General features: G+C 40.2%; 3 protein-coding genes across 8 annotated transcripts in view; 2 read left to right on the forward strand and 1 right to left on the reverse strand.

The window, feature by feature from the left end:
• The first annotated feature begins 252 nt into the window (after positions 1–252).
• cops4 (COP9 constitutive photomorphogenic homolog subunit 4 (Arabidopsis)) lies at positions 253–6,030 on the forward strand. Of its 2 annotated transcripts, none has more exons than XM_034603228.1 (10): positions 253–434; positions 1,203–1,282; positions 1,394–1,545; positions 1,669–1,772; positions 1,863–2,016; positions 2,723–2,873; positions 2,964–3,134; positions 4,621–4,736; positions 4,924–5,008; positions 5,417–6,030. In XM_034603228.1, the coding sequence occupies exons 1-10, from the start codon at positions 361–363 to the stop codon at positions 5,548–5,550; spliced, it is 1,221 nt and encodes a 406-aa protein (XP_034459119.1). In that variant the 5' UTR covers positions 253–360; the 3' UTR covers positions 5,551–6,030. The 2 variants fall into 2 exon arrangements, with proteins under 2 accessions (XP_034459119.1, XP_034459118.1); XM_034603227.1 differs by having other exon boundaries at positions 277–434; positions 4,603–4,736.
• Positions 6,031–6,873: 843 nt separating this feature from the next.
• plac8.2 (placenta associated 8, tandem duplicate 2) lies at positions 6,874–8,909 on the reverse strand. Its single transcript, XM_034603234.1, has 5 exons — positions 8,728–8,909; positions 8,408–8,513; positions 7,881–8,005; positions 7,400–7,508; positions 6,874–7,275 (listed from the first exon to the last, which is right to left on the reverse strand). The coding sequence occupies exons 2-4, from the start codon at positions 8,490–8,492 to the stop codon at positions 7,404–7,406; spliced, it is 315 nt and encodes a 104-aa protein (XP_034459125.1). The 5' UTR covers positions 8,493–8,513; positions 8,728–8,909; the 3' UTR covers positions 6,874–7,275; positions 7,400–7,403.
• A 4,199-nt stretch (positions 8,910–13,108) lies between these two features.
• adamts6 (ADAM metallopeptidase with thrombospondin type 1 motif, 6) overlaps positions 13,109–20,491 on the forward strand; it is a 64,181-nt gene continuing 56,798 nt past the window's right edge. For 2 of the 5 annotated variants that reach the window (XM_034603219.1, XM_034603223.1), the window contains exons 1-6: positions 13,109–14,124; positions 15,772–16,188; positions 16,293–16,681; positions 18,606–18,780; positions 19,429–19,652; positions 20,031–20,114. In XM_034603219.1, coding sequence (XP_034459110.1) covers positions 16,089–16,188; positions 16,293–16,681; positions 18,606–18,780; positions 19,429–19,652; positions 20,031–20,114 — 972 coding nt within the window. In that variant the 5' untranslated portion in view covers positions 13,109–14,124; positions 15,772–16,088. Of the gene's footprint in view, positions 14,787–15,771; positions 16,189–16,292; positions 16,682–18,605; positions 18,781–19,428; positions 19,653–20,030; positions 20,115–20,491 lie in introns of all 5 variants that reach the window. The other 3 variants (XM_034603220.1, XM_034603221.1, XM_034603222.1) reach the window with 3 other exon arrangements.

Here is a 20,491-nt window from a genome sequence, read left to right on the forward strand (position 1 = left end):
ATTCATATTATTATCATTATTATTTGTTAGTTTAATTAAATTGTAAGTACATTTTTAATAAATTTCAACGTTGCTACTGATTTTGTTTCTATGATTTGATGTAACAAGCAACTTGGCTCATTTATTTAACCACTTATTTACTACTCACTGCACTTTTTTGTCCTCGGTATTATTTGTTCTCGGTTTCTTATTAAGTGCTGCCGTTCATTGTGAGGGGTTGAAGGTGAACTAACCGTTCCTCCTCCTGGGTGGTTGCTTCAGGCGCCCTCTAACGGCCGGAGGACCGATCCAGCGCTGCGCCCTGACTCGCTCCCCTCTTGGCGGAGGAAGCCGCCGCTTGTTGACACTTCGCAGGCGACAATGGCGACCGAAGTGAGGCAGGAGCTTGCACAGCTGATGAATTCAACCGGATCCCACAAAGACCTCGCTGCCAAGTACGTAGCACCGGTTACACAGCGGCGTGTTCCCGACCACACGCCTGTTTTAAAAACCAGAGAGTAACGACGCAGTGTGTAGCAGCGAGATAGCTGTGGCACACTAAGCTAGGCTAACGCTAGCTAGCTGCATTAGCCTTGCAGACAGGCTAACGTTGGATTTACTGACTCAAACCGTTAATGTGCGTCAAATCACGTTGTTGCGCAAAGTTTCCGTTAAACTCCCATGACGCACAATCTGCCGTTGGTGTCTCTGTTACATTTAAGCACATTAGCATCTATAAGCTACTGGTCTGTAGCTACACAGCCGAGGCTAAACAGCAACCACATACATGAGGAGTCTGACTTGGAGCCAGTCACCACATCTCTTTAACTTGTGTTGTCATTGTGGTATTTAGTTTGTGATGTCTGATGTAATAAATGTGTTTTGTTGTTTAGCTTAGTGTTGTGTTTATGTATGTGTATGTGTATTCATGTCGTGGGGCTGAGGACAAATAACTAGATAATTATTATATCATAGAGTGAAAAGAAATCAAATAATGAACAGGTATAGATACTGTCTGTACTGATTCAACACCTATGCTGCTGCTTCACTGTCTGTACTTTATTTTTCCCCCCATTATAATATTACAAATACATTTTTCTGAAGGATTTTTTAGACTGAAGTGTGTGGATATGTGTTTTAATCACATGTTTACGGTGTCAGTCTTTTAAAATGGAAATGCTTTGGTCAAAAAGTTTGTTTCTAACCTGTGAAATCTTTTGTAGATATCGACAAATACTGGAGAGGGCCATTAACTTTACAGATGCAGATCAGCTGGAATCCTTGAAGGCCTTTGTTGAAGCAAGTATGCTGTGCCTTTTTTTATTCTTCAATTTGATCACGCTTTCTTCAGCATGGATAGTGCATTTGCAGAAACCGGATTTCTTACAGTAAAGTCTGTACCTTTCTATTACAGTGGTCAATGAAAATGTCAGTCTTGTCATCTCGAGACAACTGCTCACAGATTTCTGCACACATCTGCCCAACCTGCCAGATGTCACGGCTAAAGCAGTGTATCACTTTACTTTGGAAAAGATTCAGCCGAGGGTCATCTCCTTTGAGGAGCAGGTGAATACCTCTATCTCTCTTTCACAGCCCCAGTGAGAATGTTGCCATCAATCATTCAGTCGGTTAGACATCAGTGGAAGTAATTCAAATGTATCATTAAATTATGTTCATACATGTCCTCAGGTAGCTTCAATCAGACAGCACTTAGCAACCATTTATGAAAAGGAAGGAGACTGGAGGAACGCTGCCCAGGTTTTAGTTGGTATTCCCCTGGAAACAGGACAGAAGTAAGTAAGCTAGCGGCAGATTTATTTCTTGGAATTGAATGTGTTTGACGATCCCATGTCTTTAACTAACTTCTTTGTCTCTCACTTTAGGCAATACAATGTTGACTATAAGTTGGATACGTACTTGAAAATTGCCCGTCTCTACTTGGAAGATGACGATCCAGTGCAGGCTGAGGCCTACATCAACAGAGCCTCATTACTTCAGAATGAGTCCTCTAATGAACAGCTGCAGATACACTATAAGGTACACAATCGCTTCAGTGAATTCAGGGTCACATTGACCCCGTTAAGACCTGGTATTAACATCTGTCCTGAGTGAAGTGGTCAGCGCTAAGTATAGGTCTGAAAGCCCCCAAATACATCCTCAATGCCTCTTGATCACTCAGACCACATTCAGATTCATCTCAGTGCCCATATGTTAGTATGTTTGTGGTCAACGCCACAATATCTACACTGAAAACCACATAATGATTGATATATGCTTCTGAAATTGGTCTGTCTTCATAGTAGAATCTCATTGATACACTTAGCCTCTCCTGACTCTGCTCTCTATCTGTCTCTTTCTCGCGCCAACACACATACAGATGCATTTGCAACTTACACATCTGTATAATAAGACAGGGTAAAAACAACAATATTTGATATTATGTGACAGAAATGTTGCTTATGATTTTTTTTTGCGTATAGAGCGAGGATGTGAGATCTGAACATAAGTGCTCATAGGAGACACATTCAGGACGTATTGTGATGCCAGGTGTGAACAGAAGAACTTGGCGCTTTCCACTTGTGATCGCATCTCTCAGGACGGATGTTAATACCAGTTCAGAACGGGGCCAAACTGTATCTGTTGTTGCTGCTGCCCACAGTTGAAAGCACCTTTTATGAGGACATTGCAGTAAACGAAGCCTGTTGTCATTAAGATCAACTCTTCACACTGTTTTGGTTCTTAGGTGTGCTATGCAAGAGTCCTAGACTTCAGGAGGAAGTTCATTGAAGCTGCACAAAGATACAACGAGCTGTCCTATAAGTCAATTGTACACGAGAGTGAACGTCTAGAAGCATTGAAACATGCTCTCAACTGCACTATACTGGCCTCTGCAGGTACCACTTAGACTAATGTGCGTAGATTCATGTATTTAAAAATAGGATGTCACCCATACAAAAACTATTGTACATCCTCCTTCCTTGTAGGCCAGCAGCGTTCCCGTATGTTGGCTACTCTCTTCAAGGACGAGCGATGTCAACAGCTGGCTGCCTATGGTATCCTGGAGAAGATGTATCTGGACCGGATCATCCGAGGAAACCAGCTCCAGGAGTTTGCCGCAATGCTGATGCCTCACCAGAAGGCCACCACAGCAGATGGTGAGTGAGCGATATGAATATCTTCACACATCCACACAGAGTTGCTTGTAATCACTAGGGCTAACTACACTTGAGCTAATTGCATGATTGCTGCTGCTGCTGTGTAACGTTGTCTTGGACAGTGTAGACACTAACAGTGAATGAAGAGCCATTAATCCAGTTTATTGCAGCTTGTAGGAGATCATTTTTGTGTCATATTTTATGCATGAATGCTGTGGATGTATAAATATCAAGATGCTTATTTTAGTAACTTAAATCAGCAAAAAAAGAAATCCCTCATCTATCACAGGTTACATGTATTAGCTGTATGTAGCTTGTGAGTTGTGTATATACTATTTACTTCTAATATATGTGAACTTTGTAAATACTTTTGTAAAACAGCACAATCTATATGACTGTATCTTGATTAGTAGCATGCGAGGACATTTGGGGAGAGTAAACACGACATGGCAAAGTCAAGTTTTTCTTGTGAGCTGGCACAAGCAGCAGAGATTAAAGCACGTATTTTTCATCAAAACCCTCCTGCCTGTTTACTGTAGCCAGCCGGATGCCACATTCCAACTGGTTCCAACGTTCAGATTAGGATAATGTTAGTAATATGAAAGACTGTTCTTCTCTAAAACTTTTAATACAATTTAAGGTCAGAAACAAACCTCACATAATATTTGAATTACGAAGACTTCAGCATTTACATTGTCATAGTTAACTGGGGCTAGCTGGTCCAAGATGAAGCACATGGGAAGGAAAATTTAAATGTTAAAATTCATGTTAAAATGGACATAACTAGAATAAGTGGTAGATGGGGCTAGGCAAAATGACCAAAAATTATATAAAGATAGAAATTCTCATATTAGTCAATATCATTAATTCTCATAATTGTCAATCACATTGGGTCAGGGGAGAACTACATACATACGATACAGTAATCTTTCTATCATTTTGAGATAGGGCGTTTTATAATATTGAGAATAATTCATGGATCTTGATGGGAAATGATGACGTGTATAGGGAGTGATATTTATGAGTGTGCAATTTGATGCAGATTCAAAAAACAATCTGGATCTAGTGAATTTAAATGTAGGGACTGTTGGATCTTAAAGCTTCTTTCTAAAGCCCTGCTAATGGTGGAACATCACTAAAGTGGAGAGTCCAGTAAACACTAGTCTCAGTTCCACATCAGTAGGAATGTGTGTGGAAAAATTGACACTGATGTGGAGTCCTTAATGTGCAACCAGAGTTCACGGAGCCTCCCTTTAATGGGCAGTGAATTGTCAGTGTCTTTATATTGGCTCCACACCATTCTCCCAGTAGAATACAGAATTTGCCACACTTAGACTTTGCCATCGTTTGCATGATTCCCCCCAGTATGTTCAAATGTTTGAGGCACACTTGTGTTTCTTTGTTTGTAAATTGCAAAATGTATCTGAAACAGATAAAGAAAACATATAATGTCACATGGCTTTTTAAGGTGTTCTCACTTCTTCAGGCTCCAGCATCCTGGACCGTGCTGTGATCGAACACAACCTCCTGTCCGCAAGTAAACTCTACAACAACATCACTTTTGAAGAACTAGGAGCATTGTTGGAAATCCCCCCAGCAAAGGTGAGACACGGATTAGATGAGCAGATAAACAAAATCGATAAAATCATCTTAACTAAACAAGTTGGTTCCAAAATAAAAACTAATCCTGCTGGTAATAAATATTCTTTTGCGTGACACACATAACTTGTGTTGCTGTTTGTTTTCCATGTTATATGTGGAGATTATATTGTTCTGTTTTTGTCTTTAGGCTGAGAAGATTGCCTCCCAAATGATCACCGAAGGACGCATGAACGGCTTCATCGACCAGATAGACGGCATCGTACACTTTGAGAGTGAGTAATGACAGCTGCTCTGTTTTTACATTTCAAAGTGATTTTAAAAAAAATTTATTTCCCGTTACAATCCAATAAATTCCAACACATTTAGTATTTAACACGTGTTTATGACGATACAATAATCTTTTTTATGTTTTCATTTGATTTTGTAAATATCTTGTTTATAGTGTGGTTATTTGAGTCAATAAACTAACCAGATGTATGTCTATCTGTGGCCAGTAGGGAGCAGCCTTTTCAAACACGAGTGTTATTAAACAACATAAAACTCATTCCCAGTTCATCAACCAGGGCATTGTAGTGATAGGGCAGCTAAAGCAGTCATTCACACGTAAATCTGTGTAGTGTGAAACATGAATTGGAAATATGTTTGATTCCCTAATGTTTCCCTTTTTTTTTTTTTTTCAGCCCGTGAACCTCTTCCTACCTGGGACAAACAGATCCAGTCTCTGTGTTTCCAAGTCAACAACCTCTTAGAAAAGATCCGTCAAGTTGCTCCAGAGTGGGCTGCACAGGCTTTGGAAAACCAGATGACCCAGTAAACATTCCCATCCTGCCCTAAAAAAAGAGAAGATAATCCCTCCCTCAGCCTGCTCCAAAGTTCCATCTGCCTGCTCAACAACGTCACCACTTGACGTCACCACCAACACAGAACCCTCTGGTTTTCTCTTTTTGCAAAATTTTCAGAGAGCACTGTTTTATTAACTTTGCCCACTGGGATAATAGTTCAATGTTTCTCAATACTTCAGATGTGTAATTGCAATAGTTGTATTCACAGGAGAGGTATTATATAACTTTTGTCTTTGACTTTGGATATGATTCATTAAATACTTTTCATGTCATAGGGTCAAAAAGATGTGAAAATATACAAACAGTCTGTCTGTTTAAGCTTTTGTGTTGAAAACATTGTTTTTTTAACTTAATATAATGAAACAGCAATGTTCATCTGTACTCAAGGACACTTCTCGGTCCACCCTCATGAAATTACAGCACAAAGAATTAAATTCAAAGCTGAGAGAAATTGTTCAGTTGTGTCATTTAAGTTCTTCAGAACAGAAGAAGACTTTGATGAGAAGTGAAACAACTTTGAGAAAAACAAATCAGGTCCGGTTGCTGACTGTTATGTTCACATGTACAGCTCCTTATGTCATTGTAGTTAATTTTCTACATCAGTAACAATTATTTGAAATGCTACACAATTTAAATTCAACACTTGCACGACAAAGTCATGAAATGCACTTTGTGAGTTTATCTTTTGGACACACTTTCAGGCACACTTATTGGGGTTAGTGATTCCATCAGAATCCACAAACAGGTTTTACCATCAAGGTTGAAGTTAGACACGTTGAAAAGTGTGAGTTGGTTTGTTACATTTCATACACAACTTTTCTGTTAAATTCAGATTTTAAAAAGCTCTTTACTGTTGCACCCAGTGGGCTGCAGTTTTCTTTATAATAATAATATCAAACCTGCTGAGTTATAATTTTACCCATTTGTAGGTATTTTGATATTCTGAATATTCCTAATTACATTTGTAAACATTCACTTCACAAAAGCAGAACAGATTTGGTTAAACTGTAACGACAAAACCTTTAGAGAACTATTTCATGGAAGTTCCTTTTTCTACATCAAGTTCAAACTTGATTCATTTGATATTTTAATTAGATGTCCCTGACTAAAATCAGAACTTAAATTTACAATAAGCATTACTGCACAAATTGAGAATATTTTGTGGTAGCTGTAAATAATAACAATCATAATTTCATAATTATTAAGTTCCAGACACCAAAACTAAGAATTTATGAAAGTGTGGTTAGTTAAAGAAAGTTTTCCCCAGTGAAAAAAGAGAACCAAATCTGGAAACTACAATTTAATCACGCAGCATTGGACAATACAGGAACCAAAACAAGGAACAACCAGCCCCATGTGAAATTAAAAGGAAAAGCTTCATGGTAATTCTGCACAATTGAAGTCAACAGCAATCTTCTCATACAGTCGACTGCTCAGGACAACATAGATATTTAGACTTTATTGTAACTGTAGATTATGAAGCTTCTTCTCCACCATCGAGGTGCCAGCTAATGATTAACTCGCTGGAGAATGTGACAGTCAATGACCTCAGAGGATTATAGATCATACTAAAAAAGTCACAAAGAGTAAATTACCTGCATAACATGCAGTATAGCATTTAATCAACAACTGCATCAGACACAGAGCGGGCTGAATCAGCAACACGGCGGCCAAGCAGATTCTCGACTTCTCAGCATCTAGAAGACACAAAGGAAACTCGTGATTTTCCAACTGCTACATAAAACTAAATGTAACATAGCAATTCATCATGAGGTGGTAAACGCTGCATGTGTGGGGGTGTTTTGGCTCCAAGATGCTCACCCGTTCAGAAAATGCCTTGTTCCTTTCTGCGGTCAATGTCTCTCTTCAGCTGGCAGGTAACACAGACCGGACAAAGCCACGACATCATGAAGTCGGTACACATTGAACCCTAGAAACACAGAGAGTTGGTGAGAGAGGGTGCAGCCCTGATGTGATTATCAGTGTTTTACACGGTTACAGCAGGTGAGGAGTATCTGTTGAGTGGGGTTGGGTTGACGCCCAACCTTTAGTACATGTGTCTCCAGCTATATAAACTTAAGCAATCATACACTTTTTTTTCTCTAAGGCTAAATCATGTCGTTCCCTATGTGTATACACATATATGTACTTTGGAATACTTTTTTAGTTTTTTGTCAGGATCCCCACAAGAAGTCGTGGCAAGAATCTAATACTTATTAGGTTATTAGTTAGGTTATTACTGGTGTAGGGAACAGTTCTGTTTTGTTTTTTTATTACTATTACTTTATTAGTTTGCACTTACTCTGATGTTGTATTTGGTCCTGTAGACGCTGCGGATGGGCATCCCCAGACCGCAGCAGCAGCACTCGTTCATGTCACTGGCGATGGAGAAGCCCAGGCACATGTAGCAACACAGACCACAGATGCCTGTGGCAAGAGCAAAAACAAATGTCCTGCTTACTTTAGCTTTATTTCGGACACATAGTTTCCATCAGCATATAAAAAAAAAACTAAAATAACCAAACACAGAACAATGAAATAAAACCATGTGATTACAAAGGATCTGTTCCAATGTTTCCTTATACCGTCTCAGTTCAGGCCCGTATCTACATTTTTAAGTCAGTTTATCAACACACACATTAATATATACAATTCCTCAACATAGCATGACAGGCAGCATCATCTCTGGAACATGTAGCTTGTGCAAGATCCTGAATGCAGCGTTATGTGCCACTTGAAGCTCTTTTCCCTTTGTTCTTGACTGGAGCACAAGTGGGCTGTGTAGAGTGGAGTACAGTCCTAACCCTCGTCATACTGCTGAATGCTTACAGGTTTTACAGTCGTCGCAGAAATCACACACGCCGGTCTGGAAGTCAGAGGGCTGGAACATGCCTGGTTGGTTGGTCACAGCCATGATCGGGATAAAAACGTCTCTCTGTGGGAAGAAAAGGGTTCGTTATCACTGATCTTGAGCCTAATGCCGAAGAGCTGTGGCCTGTTTTGTGGTCATTACTTGTGTTTCTTCCCCCAGCAAAGATAACTATAAATTACACCTCTTTTGAACATGAAACAATACGGGAAAGGGACATGCAGGAGGGTAAATCCATTTGGGATTCTCAGCCAGGCTGTCGTTACAAGGTAAATCTTACCAGATGGTTGGAGAGGTGGAGGTAGGTGAAGCTGACAGCGGAGGCTCCTGGACAACAGACGAGGGAGTGTGAGTCTTTATAACCAGTCAAAGTAAGTGACTAACTAGGCTTTACTGGTTTATAGGGCAGAGATATTGCAGGCAAAGGAAGTCCCCTTAATACACCCACCCACACCAAGCCCAGAAAACATACGGCAATAAACACACCTCAGCCAGCTTCAATCCTGGTTGAACTTTAGGGAAATGTTTACTGTAAATACAAGTACTTCTGTTTTCTGAAAATGCAGAAGTTACATGGATTGGTTATTAAATGTGTCTATTGCATCAGCAATTATATTAATATTGTCATCATTTTTTTGTTGATTGCTTTTGTATGATGATATATTTTTCACGTAGGGATCCATTTCAGAAAAAATAAGCTAAGCTTTTTAGCAAAGAATATCATATTAAATTATTTTTAAATACAGCAGATATTTCGACACGTCACATTTCCAGTTTAATTACATTACATTACATTACATTACATTTCATTTAGCTGACGCTTTTATCCAAAGCAACTTACAATACGTGCATTCAACCATGAGGGTACAAACCCAGAACAACAAGAATAGAGAAAGTACAATTTCTTCTGTAATCTGTTGTAATAAAGGGACTTTTTAAAAACCTCTTTTTCTCATGTGTGAAGAGAGAAGGAAACGATGAACGTAAACTACACTTAAGTACAATTGTGAGGTACTTGTTCATTACTTGAATATTTCTATTCAATATAAATACTAATATAAATACGATACTGGTGCAGTTCAACACAGTAAATGAAGCCACAAAACAGAAGCCTCTATAAAGAATAGCTAGTCATCTCCATCCGTGCTAACCACGACATTAAAAGGCTGTTTACATATTAATGTGGTATAATATATAACAATATAACCTTGACTGTATGGATATTTAGTATTACTGATAGTACTTCCGTACTTTTAATCATAATACAACAGTATCTCTACATAGTGCTGATACTCTGTCCACTGCTGAACGAAGGTGACACTGTGATTGTTTTACTGTGTTCTGTTGTTCAAATGTTCAGAGTAGTGAAGTTTATATGACCGACACACCGTGACCTGATTTACAGCAGCAGAAAAACCCTGCGAGTGACCTGGATTGAAATTCTCTCTGAAAGAGCATGGCACACTGTTTTAGAGTTGAATGCAATTTAGTGATTGAGCGTGGTTTTCTTTTAAAAACAAACTCAAATCATTATTATTAAACTTTCCACATTTCAAACCCCTTGCTGTGCTCCTTTCAGACACACGGTGGCGCTGCTTCCCACCATCTGGCTGCCACCCACTCGGGCTGTGCAGGAGGAGCACAGTAATGAGGGCCTGACTGTAATGATACAGGCTCCTACATAATGAGCAGCTGTAACTGCAGCTCAGGAATAGGCATGATTTTCAATTTCCGACAGACTAAAGATAGACGAGGGCTAAATTACACTGAAATGCACGGGGTTGCCATTAGCCTGCGCTACAGCAGACCCTTCAAACTACATTTCCCCAGAGGGAACGTATCCACTGTTTCAGACACCACACTTTCAAACCCGAGGCCTTATTGCCAACAAATGTGTGTATTCTGAGAAGCCTGATACGTTGATTTAATTGATTATTTCAAGATACAACACAGTCGATGTCAGTCAAACCTGTGTAGTATCGTTGTTTTTAGCATGACATCAGTTTTCATTAATTAAATTCAAAGTTCGTGCCAAACAAATGTCAGAATAGGTTATTTCCCCCTGATATTGTTCCTTGTTGATATTTGTGGTTGCTGGGTGATCATTCTCTGTCACTCTTATCACTGTTCACCAGATTTAAACTGCAGGATATTACTGTTTACCAGTGGTGGGAAGTGCATTTACTCAAGGTTCAGTTTTGAGGTAGATGCAATTTACTTGAGTATTTCTATGTCATGCTGCTTTATATCTAACTCCATTACATTTATCTGACGGCTTGAGTTACTTTTCAGATCAAGGTATTGCAAACCGAACCTGTGATCCCTTTACAAAACGTGATGCCATAGATAATTAAAATGACTGCTTCCTCGACCAACTACAAGAAAGTAAAGTATCACTTATATGTTAATGCATCAGTAATGACAAACCAATAATATAATAGTTCAACAGACAGAGGGCATTCTGCACAAGTGCTACAGGTGCTTACTTATTCACTTTCACTTTATTAAAAATGTAATTCACTTTAACTTGCCTCTGCTTTTTCCTACAATGGTGGAGGAAGTATTCTCATCAAGAATACTCTATTTCAAGTAAGGTTCGTGCATTTACAATTCTATTTACATAAAAGATTAGCTAAATGTACTCATAGTATCTAAAGTAAAAGTACTCATTCTGCAGAAGTCTGGGCTTTTACTAATTATTCTTATACCGTGTGTCATCAGAGGATTCTTAATACTGATGCATTCATTCTTCAGCAGCTTTTACTGTTGTAGCTGCTGAGGTGGAGCTTGTTTTATACAGTTAGACAGTTTAGTACAGTGGTTGTCATCATAGGGGTCAGGCCCCTCCACAGGGTCACCAGATAAGTCTGAGGGGTCGTGAGATGATTAAAGGGAGTGGAAAAATCAAAAGTTTATGAGTTGTTTCCCTTCACTTTGATTTTTACTTCCATTTTTTTAATCTTTTTTCCCCGTGATGTTTATCTCTGCATGTGGGCTTGAGGCGATCATTGTGATGAGAAGTTTAGAGGTGAAATGTCTCTTTGGTGAAACCGGAAATAAGAGATAGTCATCTGCATTTGACAAGGACCCAAACTACACACTGATTGGGATTTTAGAGTCTCAAGTAAACTCAAAACAGATGATACGCATCTCAAAATAGTCGCAGTCTAAATAAATAGGTTCATATAAAGTAAATAAGTGTGGAAATGGTGCATGGGGTGAAAAGACACAGATGACCTTTGAGACAAAATCAAACTTACTCTCAGTCGTACCCTTGACTTTCTATATTAATGCATACGTCACTATGCAAAATCCATCTGGATGGATTTTAATGTTTTCTTATGCAATATAACAAAGTGCATTCACTTAGGCAGTGTACTTATGCACTTAAATATAAATACTTGCCTAATACTTCATACCTGATACTCCACTGCAGTTCAGAGGGAAATATTCTACTTTGTACTGCACTGCCTTATTTTTGTATTCACAGCAACTATTACTTACTCTAGAAACAAATAACATTTTACATTCAGCATGATACATTTACAGCATAATTATCTTAGAATGTAAAATGCATTATTAGAGATTTTAGTACCCAACAGTGTATATAATTGTTAGAATTAGCTTGACTTTCACCAGCTAAAACAATAAAGTGATGAACTCATCAGTAATAATATTCTCATCTTACAATATCGTTCATAGGGGAGATTTTTATGAATCTTATGTACTTTTACTTGAGCAACATTTTCAGTACAGGACTTTTACTTTGAAGGCAGTATTTTTACACTTTGGTATTACTAAAAAGAAATAAATCTGAATACTGCCTCCACCGCTGCAGGTGAAACAGGGTGCTGGTTTGATATTCTTGACTTGGTGTCATATAGTTGAGTAAAAAGTTAAAACTTCCCTCTAAATTGAAGTGGAGTACACATACAAATAGCAAAAATGAGAAATACTCAAGTAGAGTACAGATGCCAAACTACATTACTTGATAAAAAAAATTGTTGATGCAGTAAATGTGAGCAGCATTAAATACTGTCAAGATGGAGCCAAATTTAATTAACAGTGAATCATATGAGATCATCATATGTCTGACATGGAAAGTCTTTATCTGACAGGTAACTAAAGTGTAATGGAGTACATGTAGAAAGTAGCAAAGCTCTAAAATACTCAGGTAATGTACAAGTACCTCGAAATTGAACATACATATGTCAATACTTATGTCTATCATCAATACTTCAGTACTCTAACTTAATTTACATTTTGAATGTAAGAGTTATATTTGCTATGGACTATTTTTTATATAGAAGATGTATTCAGATCCACTGCTTAAGTAATTATACCACAAAGTATGTAGTATGTAGTTAAAGTAACTCTCTATCTCAGTAGATTATTATTGCTGATACATTATTGTTAAACTAGCATTTATAGTCTAAGCCTCCAATTATTTTTTAAACACATACAAAATTGTTGAACTAAGAGATACCTGACTCTCTCAAAATCAATAGACACAGTTGGGTTCTTTGATTGATGACCAGTCAACATATTTATTATGTTAATTATGAACAAACTTTAACTTTTGTCTGAAGTAGCAGCAATCACACAACTGTTGAACAAATGTCGGGGAGTAAAAAAGTTAAATATGTTGTGGACCAGAAGTATAAAGTTAGCCTACTCAAGTACAAGTGCAGTACTCAACTTCAAGTACTTCAAATTGTAATAGGTAATCAGTTGCAGTCATTGGTACTCAGCTACCTCCCACCTCTGAGAGTGTTGCAAATATATGTCTTTGTACTTTTCTATATCATCATATATACTATGTATAATGTTAATATACTGTGTATTTATAAAGTTTTATAATGTACTAATGTACATTGCCACTTTAACTCAAGTAATCAGGTAGCCTTAATGATCTGAATGTTAAACCCCCCTCTCCTCGTGTAGGGTTATTTTCTTCCAGCGCTGAGGTTGAAGTGTTATTTCAGGGCAGCACAGATAGACATGCGCACAGCTGATGGGAGAGAGGCACATCTGCACTGACGTCAACCCCCCCACCCCCCACCCACCCCCACCCCCCCAGCCCAGCCGCAAAAAAAAAAAAAGAAAAAAAAAAGCTGCCAATTTGAAGCCGTCCTGGACTGGGACACCCGGTCTGTGCAGATGTAGTGAGGAGGAGCAGCTCCGAGCCAACTTGTGCTGGTGTTTGCATGCACGTCTCCCCGAGGCAGGTCCGCTGCTGCGCGCTGAGAGACTGTGGCACAACACCCTCCGCAACCTCAACTAACTTTTTAAGCCAATCTGTGCCAACAGCAGCAGCACAACAACCACCAGCAGCAGCAAGAACACAAAGTCTAGATTATATAGACGACTGATGGGCTGGAAATAGACCCTGGAGGAGATCCAACACTTTGAAAGGCTGACTTTGTGTGTGTGTCTGTGTGTGTGTGTGTGTGTGTGTGTGTGTGGGACAGTGTGTGGTGAGAGATACTGCTGCTGCTGCTGCTGCTGCTGCTGCTGCTGCTGGACTGAGAGGGAGAATCACAGAGGATGGCAGAGTCCAGGAGGAGATGAGAGGAGCTGAGGAGGTCTGTCTGTTTGCGGAAACGTCCCAGTCTTTGTGTCCTGAGCTCTCCCCCTGCACAGTTGGACCGGAGCTGACACTATGAAGATGAGCATGGTAACATTTCTCCCATTACGCTCCCCGTCTGTTCAGAGTAGGACGGTCTCTTTCCGGGCACTTTTCGTTCTAGTCGGCAGGCAGATTCGTGTGAGCGTTTAAATCCTCTCAGGGAAGCGGACATTGTTTGCCAACCAGTTGACCCGCTCATAGAGTTCCTTTGCATGCAGTGTCAGTGTTGGTGTACTTTTGGAGACATTTACGCACGGTCTCTCCAGCTGCAGGGTGTCAGTTTTGCACCGTTGCAGGTCTGCAAGTCAGTCCGCGTCTGGGCTGCTCAAACTTTACCAACTAGAAACCCCAAACTTCCCGACAAAGGGAGGTTCACGCCTTTCTGCGACAACCCCGCGGTCGGTTTGTGATCCGCAGGCGCTTCTCGGAGGTTGTGTTCGAGGAGGCACCGGTGCAATGCACACGGGCCAGCGGCCAACTGTCTGGGTCAGAGTGGCCAAGTAGGTAGCGCTGTCTGTCTGGTGTGTCTGGAGCGCCGCAGCTCCGCGCACAGCTCAACATGTAGGTCTCAACAAAGACTGCTGCTTTCCAAAAAGGCTGTCTGGCTGTCATCCGTCCACTTTTCGCCGGCCACCATCCCTCTATCGCCCGGAACCGCTGACGTCTGTTTATACTGGTGCCGTTGGCGCATGCTGCCGTGAGACGCGTCAGTGAGTAAAACCACAACCTGCACAGATTAGGATCGTGTCGACTGGTCAGATTTATGCTTCTCCTATGGTGTGGTTGTTTCGCTTCAGTGAAACTTGCTTTTTTTTTTATCACATACAGGTCTCTGGCCATGAACCTGTCATCTCCTAGTGATCGATGTTTGAATTGATAGGGAAGAGTCGCTTTGCAGAAAAGTCCCCAGAATCTGGTCGTTTGTTCTTGAAGTGACACATTTCATGTTGGATTTAAAAGAGGTGTTGACTGAGGAACTGCAACTCAATGATGATGAACTTTGTGAGAGATTTTCATTCATTGACAACAGACTACAGCTGTGACTGTTTCCTTAAAGCTGCAATGATCAGTTGATTAATCAACCAGTTGACCAACAGAAAATACATTTTACGATACTTTTTGGTTTGTTACATTGTAAATGAAACATATTTGGGTCTCTGGGTCTTGGTCAGATTAAAAAAACACTTACAAGATGTCATTTTGGGCTAATTGGCATGCTTTTTTCAGGATTTTGTGGATTTTGTTTTTGACAAAATGATTCCTGGGTTAATCGATAATGAAGATAAATATTAGATATATGCCTAATTTTCATTACTGAGTCATCTGCCAATTATGTGTTGATTAATTGATTAAACATTTGGTCCATAAAAGTTAAGAAAAGAGTGGGAAATGCCAATTAGATCATCATCAAAAACCAGTATTACATTTACAATAATGTTTTACATGTTTCACACACAGAGAAAGCAGCAAAGCCTGAATTTTGAAAAGCTGAAACCAGTGAATTGTTGTCATTTTGCTGGACAATATAGATCAATACAATATTTTGATAGGTTCCAGTGAATTTTCTGTTGATCGACAAATCGACAAATCAACTGCTGGTCTCAGCTCCACAACAGACATCAATCTGAAAATGAGTGAGCGATAATTCCAAGAGAGAGAGAAGATCATTTAACCTCTGATTGATTTTCTTCACAGGAATGCAGATGGATTGGTCAAGACAAGTTCCCAATATAGAGCTTCCTGTTTGGTGCTACACCTGAGAGTCACTGTGTCTGATGGATTACGGTGTTTTCTACGAGCTGCTGACATGAATCCAGAGGCCAGTGGGATGTGGAAGTGCTCGCCTTCAGGAGAAATCTGAGACTCGGATGAGCCCTCGAGCACAACGAGAACTTTTAAGTGAAGGAGATAAACCATGGACTTGTTATGGTGTGGCATCGGACCGACCGTGTGCTTTTAACCCGTTTGTAGCACCCTCTACCCCCACCCCATGTCACATCTTTCCCTGAATTATGGAAATTTTGTGGAAGACGCTGACTTGGACACTGAGCCTGGTGGTGATGGCTGCTTCTGAATTTCAAAGCGTCAACAGACTTTCGCACAACTCTCAAGGTATGATGCAGACAGGTGGACGGGACGATTTTATTGTATCTGTATGTTCATTATCACAACATCTTCTCGTCTCTATTCTTTCTTTTCCTTTTCTCCTGTAAAAGAGGAGTTCCTGTCCAACCTGCAGCACTTCCAGCTGACTGTCCCGGTGCGGGTGGATGAAAATGGAGAGTTCCTGAGCTACACTGTGAAGCACCACCGGCCGGGCCGACGGAGACGGGGGGCCGTGGACCCCATAATGGGGCCAGTGCCGGCGTTGGACCCGGACCCTCCAGAGTCCCGGCTGTTCTACAGACTGTCGGCCTACGGAAAGCACTTTCACTTAAACCTGACACTCAACCCCCACCTGGTGTCGAAACATTTTACAGTGGAGTATTGGGGCAAAGAAGGGCTGGAGTGGCGTCATAACATGGTAGATAACTGTCACTATGTGGGATTCTTGCAAAATCAGCACAGTACGACCAGAGTGGCACTCAGCAACTGCAAGGGCCTGGTGAGTACAATGTGGTGTTGGAATTATTATTAAATGTGATCAGCTCACACTCTCTAACAGCCCCTGGTGCCACAAAGAGTTCAGGCTACTTACCTCAAACAAACCCCTACTAATACTAATGTCAGAATATATACCTAGCTTGTGCTGCTCTCATGTCAGCCAATCTTTCAGAGGCACGGCCAAAGGATTAGACCAATTGTAGTTTGCTTAACACGATCTTGGCCTCTTTCCACTTGGCACACCGAGTCTGCAGGCAGCTCAGAGCAAGGTGATGCTCATGTAGAGAAATCACATCATCACGCTTATCCGTGAGTGTTCTGCATCAGGGCTTTTCTCTCCAATCTCTCCATTGAATATCACTCTTGAGGCTCTAATTTTAAAAGCCTCAGTAGTTCAGCTCACATTTCTTGAGTTGATCCTTTTTGTGATCTGTAAAATAACGTGTCTAACCCATGCATATTACCTCATTTCGAAGCGTCTTTTCAAAAACTAAACTGAACACCACTAACAAGGCGTCTAATTATCCTGTCTTAGCGTTTAGTCCTCGGGCTTTTATCCTCAGACTGTGTGACTTTCCAGCTTCTCTTTGCTAATCAAGGAATTGGAAGAAATTTTAATAGCCGCTATCCCTCCCTGCTTCAGGATAACTCTAAAGAAGGAAAAAAAGGGCCCTGCTTCTTATTGTCAAATGTAATCATGTGGAGAAAACGTGAAGCCAAATGTGTTGGCAAGACCCACACCGAGTATCATAAATTGAATTAGTGTTTGCCCTTTTTTGTAAGAGCACCAAAAATGGACAAAAATGTGTCTGCACTTTAATGTAATCAGCGATCTGCACAGTTTGGGATCTTGACATCACTCACTATTAAAAACTCTAATATGTTTCTGTTTGCTAGTGTGATGTGGGGTTTATTGCTGTCATTGTGGGTTTTACAAAATCAAACTATTGTTGTGTACAAACTTATTATTCGAAGGGGTACTCCAGCTATATAACACTTTGAGTCATGCAGCAGACACAATACATAAGGAATGGCAAAAGAGATGTTCATCCCCAACTATCAGTCTTACTTAAACAATGATGTATCCTACATTTCACAAAATGCAACTTAATAGCATTTGTCATGTACGTACACATGTCAAACATCATGGCCACAACTTTTAGTGTCAGATTGCTGTAAAGAGATGACATCTCCGGACCCAAGATTATTCTGATGGTTTATTGTGATGATGTCATCAGGGTTATCTCAGCTTAAGTTGTCAGAGTTACGGAAATGTATAATAGTATATTTAAATGTATAATTTATATTTATCCAGAGGAACTTTTTTACAACTCTTGAGGGTCTGAAGGCAAAGGCTGTTTTCACCTCACTAGCTACTAGCCAACAATAGCCTGCTAGCAGTAGCTAGCTATCAGTAGCCTGTGAGCTATCTGCTGAGCTCAGCGTCAAATGTGAGTTGTTGGGATTTAATTTTCAGATAAATCTTCACTACAGCAGATTTAATGATTTCATCATAGTCATTTTTATTCATACAACTCGACAACACTCTTATGAACTCATCTTTTCAACTCTCATAGTTGTATGTATGCAGTCTTACCTTTACAGCATTAAGCCCTAGTTATATTTTAGTTATTAGCGTAGCTATAAAATTTGATTTTTGGAACAGAACTCGTAACTTTAGCTTTCACTTTGCTGTTTGTATGCATCACATCGAATCTAAAGTTTGCTTCGCAGTCTGTCTGAACACACACAACTGAACTTCATGTGTAAAATTGTTGGTTTCCTTTTAATAGAAAGTACAAAATAACAACTACTAAACATGTAAGTTTTTTTCCCCCCTGCATTGTTTAGATATATGCATTCACTTCAGTGCTGATGTTTGCTTGTGTTTGTAACCTGTTTCTTTCATTGGTTTTCTTTCCAAGCATGGTGTTATAACAACAGAGGAAGAACAGTATTTAATAGAGCCATTAAAGAACATATCCTCCACCACCTCCAGCGAATGGAACCTGGAAGAAGCACAGCAACATGTTATTTATAAAATGTCTGCCATTCCCTCACCGCAAGAGCATAGCCAGGAGTTCAGCTGTGGCATTTCAGGTTGGTGAACCTCCATCTGGGTTGGACTCTGTGTGGGTGGAACTGACGTAAAGGAAGAACTATACATAGCAGGTTAGAGGAAGTGCTGGTTTGGTTCTAGGCCCAGGTTCTGGTAGACATGACCGGGCCTCTTGTGTGCTATAGTTGCTGCTGGCCTGGACACCTTTCAACCTGTTAGAGAAAGTCTCCCTCCAGCTTTCATAAAAAAGCCCTTCACTGCATAAAGAGTACTTGGCTCTGACTTTTACTGAAGCACAAATCCTATTTATAGAGCCAATAATCATGTTCAGATTTTGAAATATAGACAACCCAGTGCCCCCAAATACTCTGACTGCTGAGATATGACGAATTGGAAAAAGAACCAGGTGGATATTTAGGTATTTGGGCCAAGGTCTTATAAGAAACAGCAAAGGCTGTCATCGCCAGGAAGCTAACATGCCCTAACATGTACCACCCTATAGCTTTTTCCCAGAGCATCTGGGTCATAAAGCAAAAGGCTTTAGCCGCAAGGTTCAAAGGGGCAGATTCCCTATGTGCATCAACCACACACAACCTAGCTCTCTCACAAAGATGATGCATCATGATTTTGGTGTAAATTGTTGTTTCATTATTTACAATAACCTGTCGTTGTCTCCCTGTCGTCCACAGACCTCATTGAAAGCAGTGCACCTTGCCAGCATAACGCAACTTCCCCTGTCCACTCGTCCCCTGTTCCCCAAACCGACAGCGAGCGCTCGAACAGCACTCGCAGACGGAGACGCTCTGTCAGCACCGAGCGCTTTGTGGAGACGCTAGTGGTCGCTGATAAAATGATGGTCGGTTACCATGGACGCAAAGACATTGAGCACTACATCTTGTCTGTAATGAATATTGTAAGTTTGATCCTACTTTTTGGTCATGTTGTCCTGTCTTATTTATCTGTTAATTTTAGATTATCTGATTAATTGTTTGATTGTTTGGAAAATGTCACCAAACAGCCCAGTGTGAGGGCTTCAAATGTCTTGTTTTGTCTGACGAACATTCAGTGTAACAACATGCACAACAAATTCTCACATTGGAGAGGATAGAACCAGCAAATATTATGCAGTTTTGCTTAATAATGGCTCAAACAATTATTCAATTATCAAAATATTTGCTGATTACTGTACTAGTGTGGCCACGGAAAGTACTTCATGAAGGCAGATTGGATGTTGTGACATATGGACACAATTTGTCTGACTTTGTGTCTTTTCTTCTTTTCTGGAGGTCAGGTTGCCAAACTTTACCGTGATGCCAGTCTAGGAAATGTTGTGAACATCATTGTGACCCGGCTGATTGTTCTGACTGAAGATCAGGTAAGAAAAAAAAAATCACCTTTTCCTCCTGAACCCTTCTCTGTGTCACAGTTTCATTTATTAATTTGCCTAACTTTGAGCTGTCCATGCAGTATTACCACAGTTATTACCGCAAGCCTTTTTTTTATAGCGTCTGTAACCTCACGTGTAATGAGTATATAACTGATACGTCTGGCGTGACTGAGCTGCAGTATTTTATGTGATTGCTGTGGCTGAAGGGGAGAGAGGAGAGACTATTCACCATATGGCCACCGCTTAAGATAAAAGATGTGCTTAAGCATCTTCCCTCAGGGAGCATTGACTGAGGATTTTTGACATGCACTGTACATGTGTATGTATGTGTGATGGGAGAAACAGTGTCCTAGCATCTGTTTTAT

The sequence above is a fragment of the Hippoglossus hippoglossus genome, chromosome 12 (genome assembly GCF_009819705.1).
Source record: "Hippoglossus hippoglossus isolate fHipHip1 chromosome 12, fHipHip1.pri, whole genome shotgun sequence".
NCBI lineage: Eukaryota > Metazoa > Chordata > Actinopteri > Pleuronectiformes > Pleuronectidae > Hippoglossus > Hippoglossus hippoglossus.

Coding starts and splice junctions, on each gene's coding strand:
- cops4 (XM_034603227.1), top strand. CDS start 361: ATGGCGACCGAAGTGAGGCAGGAGCTTGCACAGCTGATGAATTCAACC. Junction 1,283..1,393: donor GAAGGCCTTTGTTGAAGCAA/GTATGCTGTGCC, acceptor TTTCTATTACAG/TGGTCAATGAAAATGTCAGT. Junction 2,017..2,722: donor AGCTGCAGATACACTATAAG/GTACACAATCGC, acceptor TTTGGTTCTTAG/GTGTGCTATGCAAGAGTCCT.
- plac8.2 (XM_034603234.1), bottom strand. CDS start 8,492: ATGGCTGTGACCAACCAACCAGGCATGTTCCAGCCCTCTGACTTCCAG. Junction 8,006..8,407: donor CTGCGACGACTGTAAAACCT/GTAAGCATTCAG, acceptor CTCTTGCCACAG/GCATCTGTGGTCTGTGTTGC. Junction 7,509..7,880: donor GGACCAAATACAACATCAGA/GTAAGTGCAAAC, acceptor CTGTGTTTCTAG/GGTTCAATGTGTACCGACTT.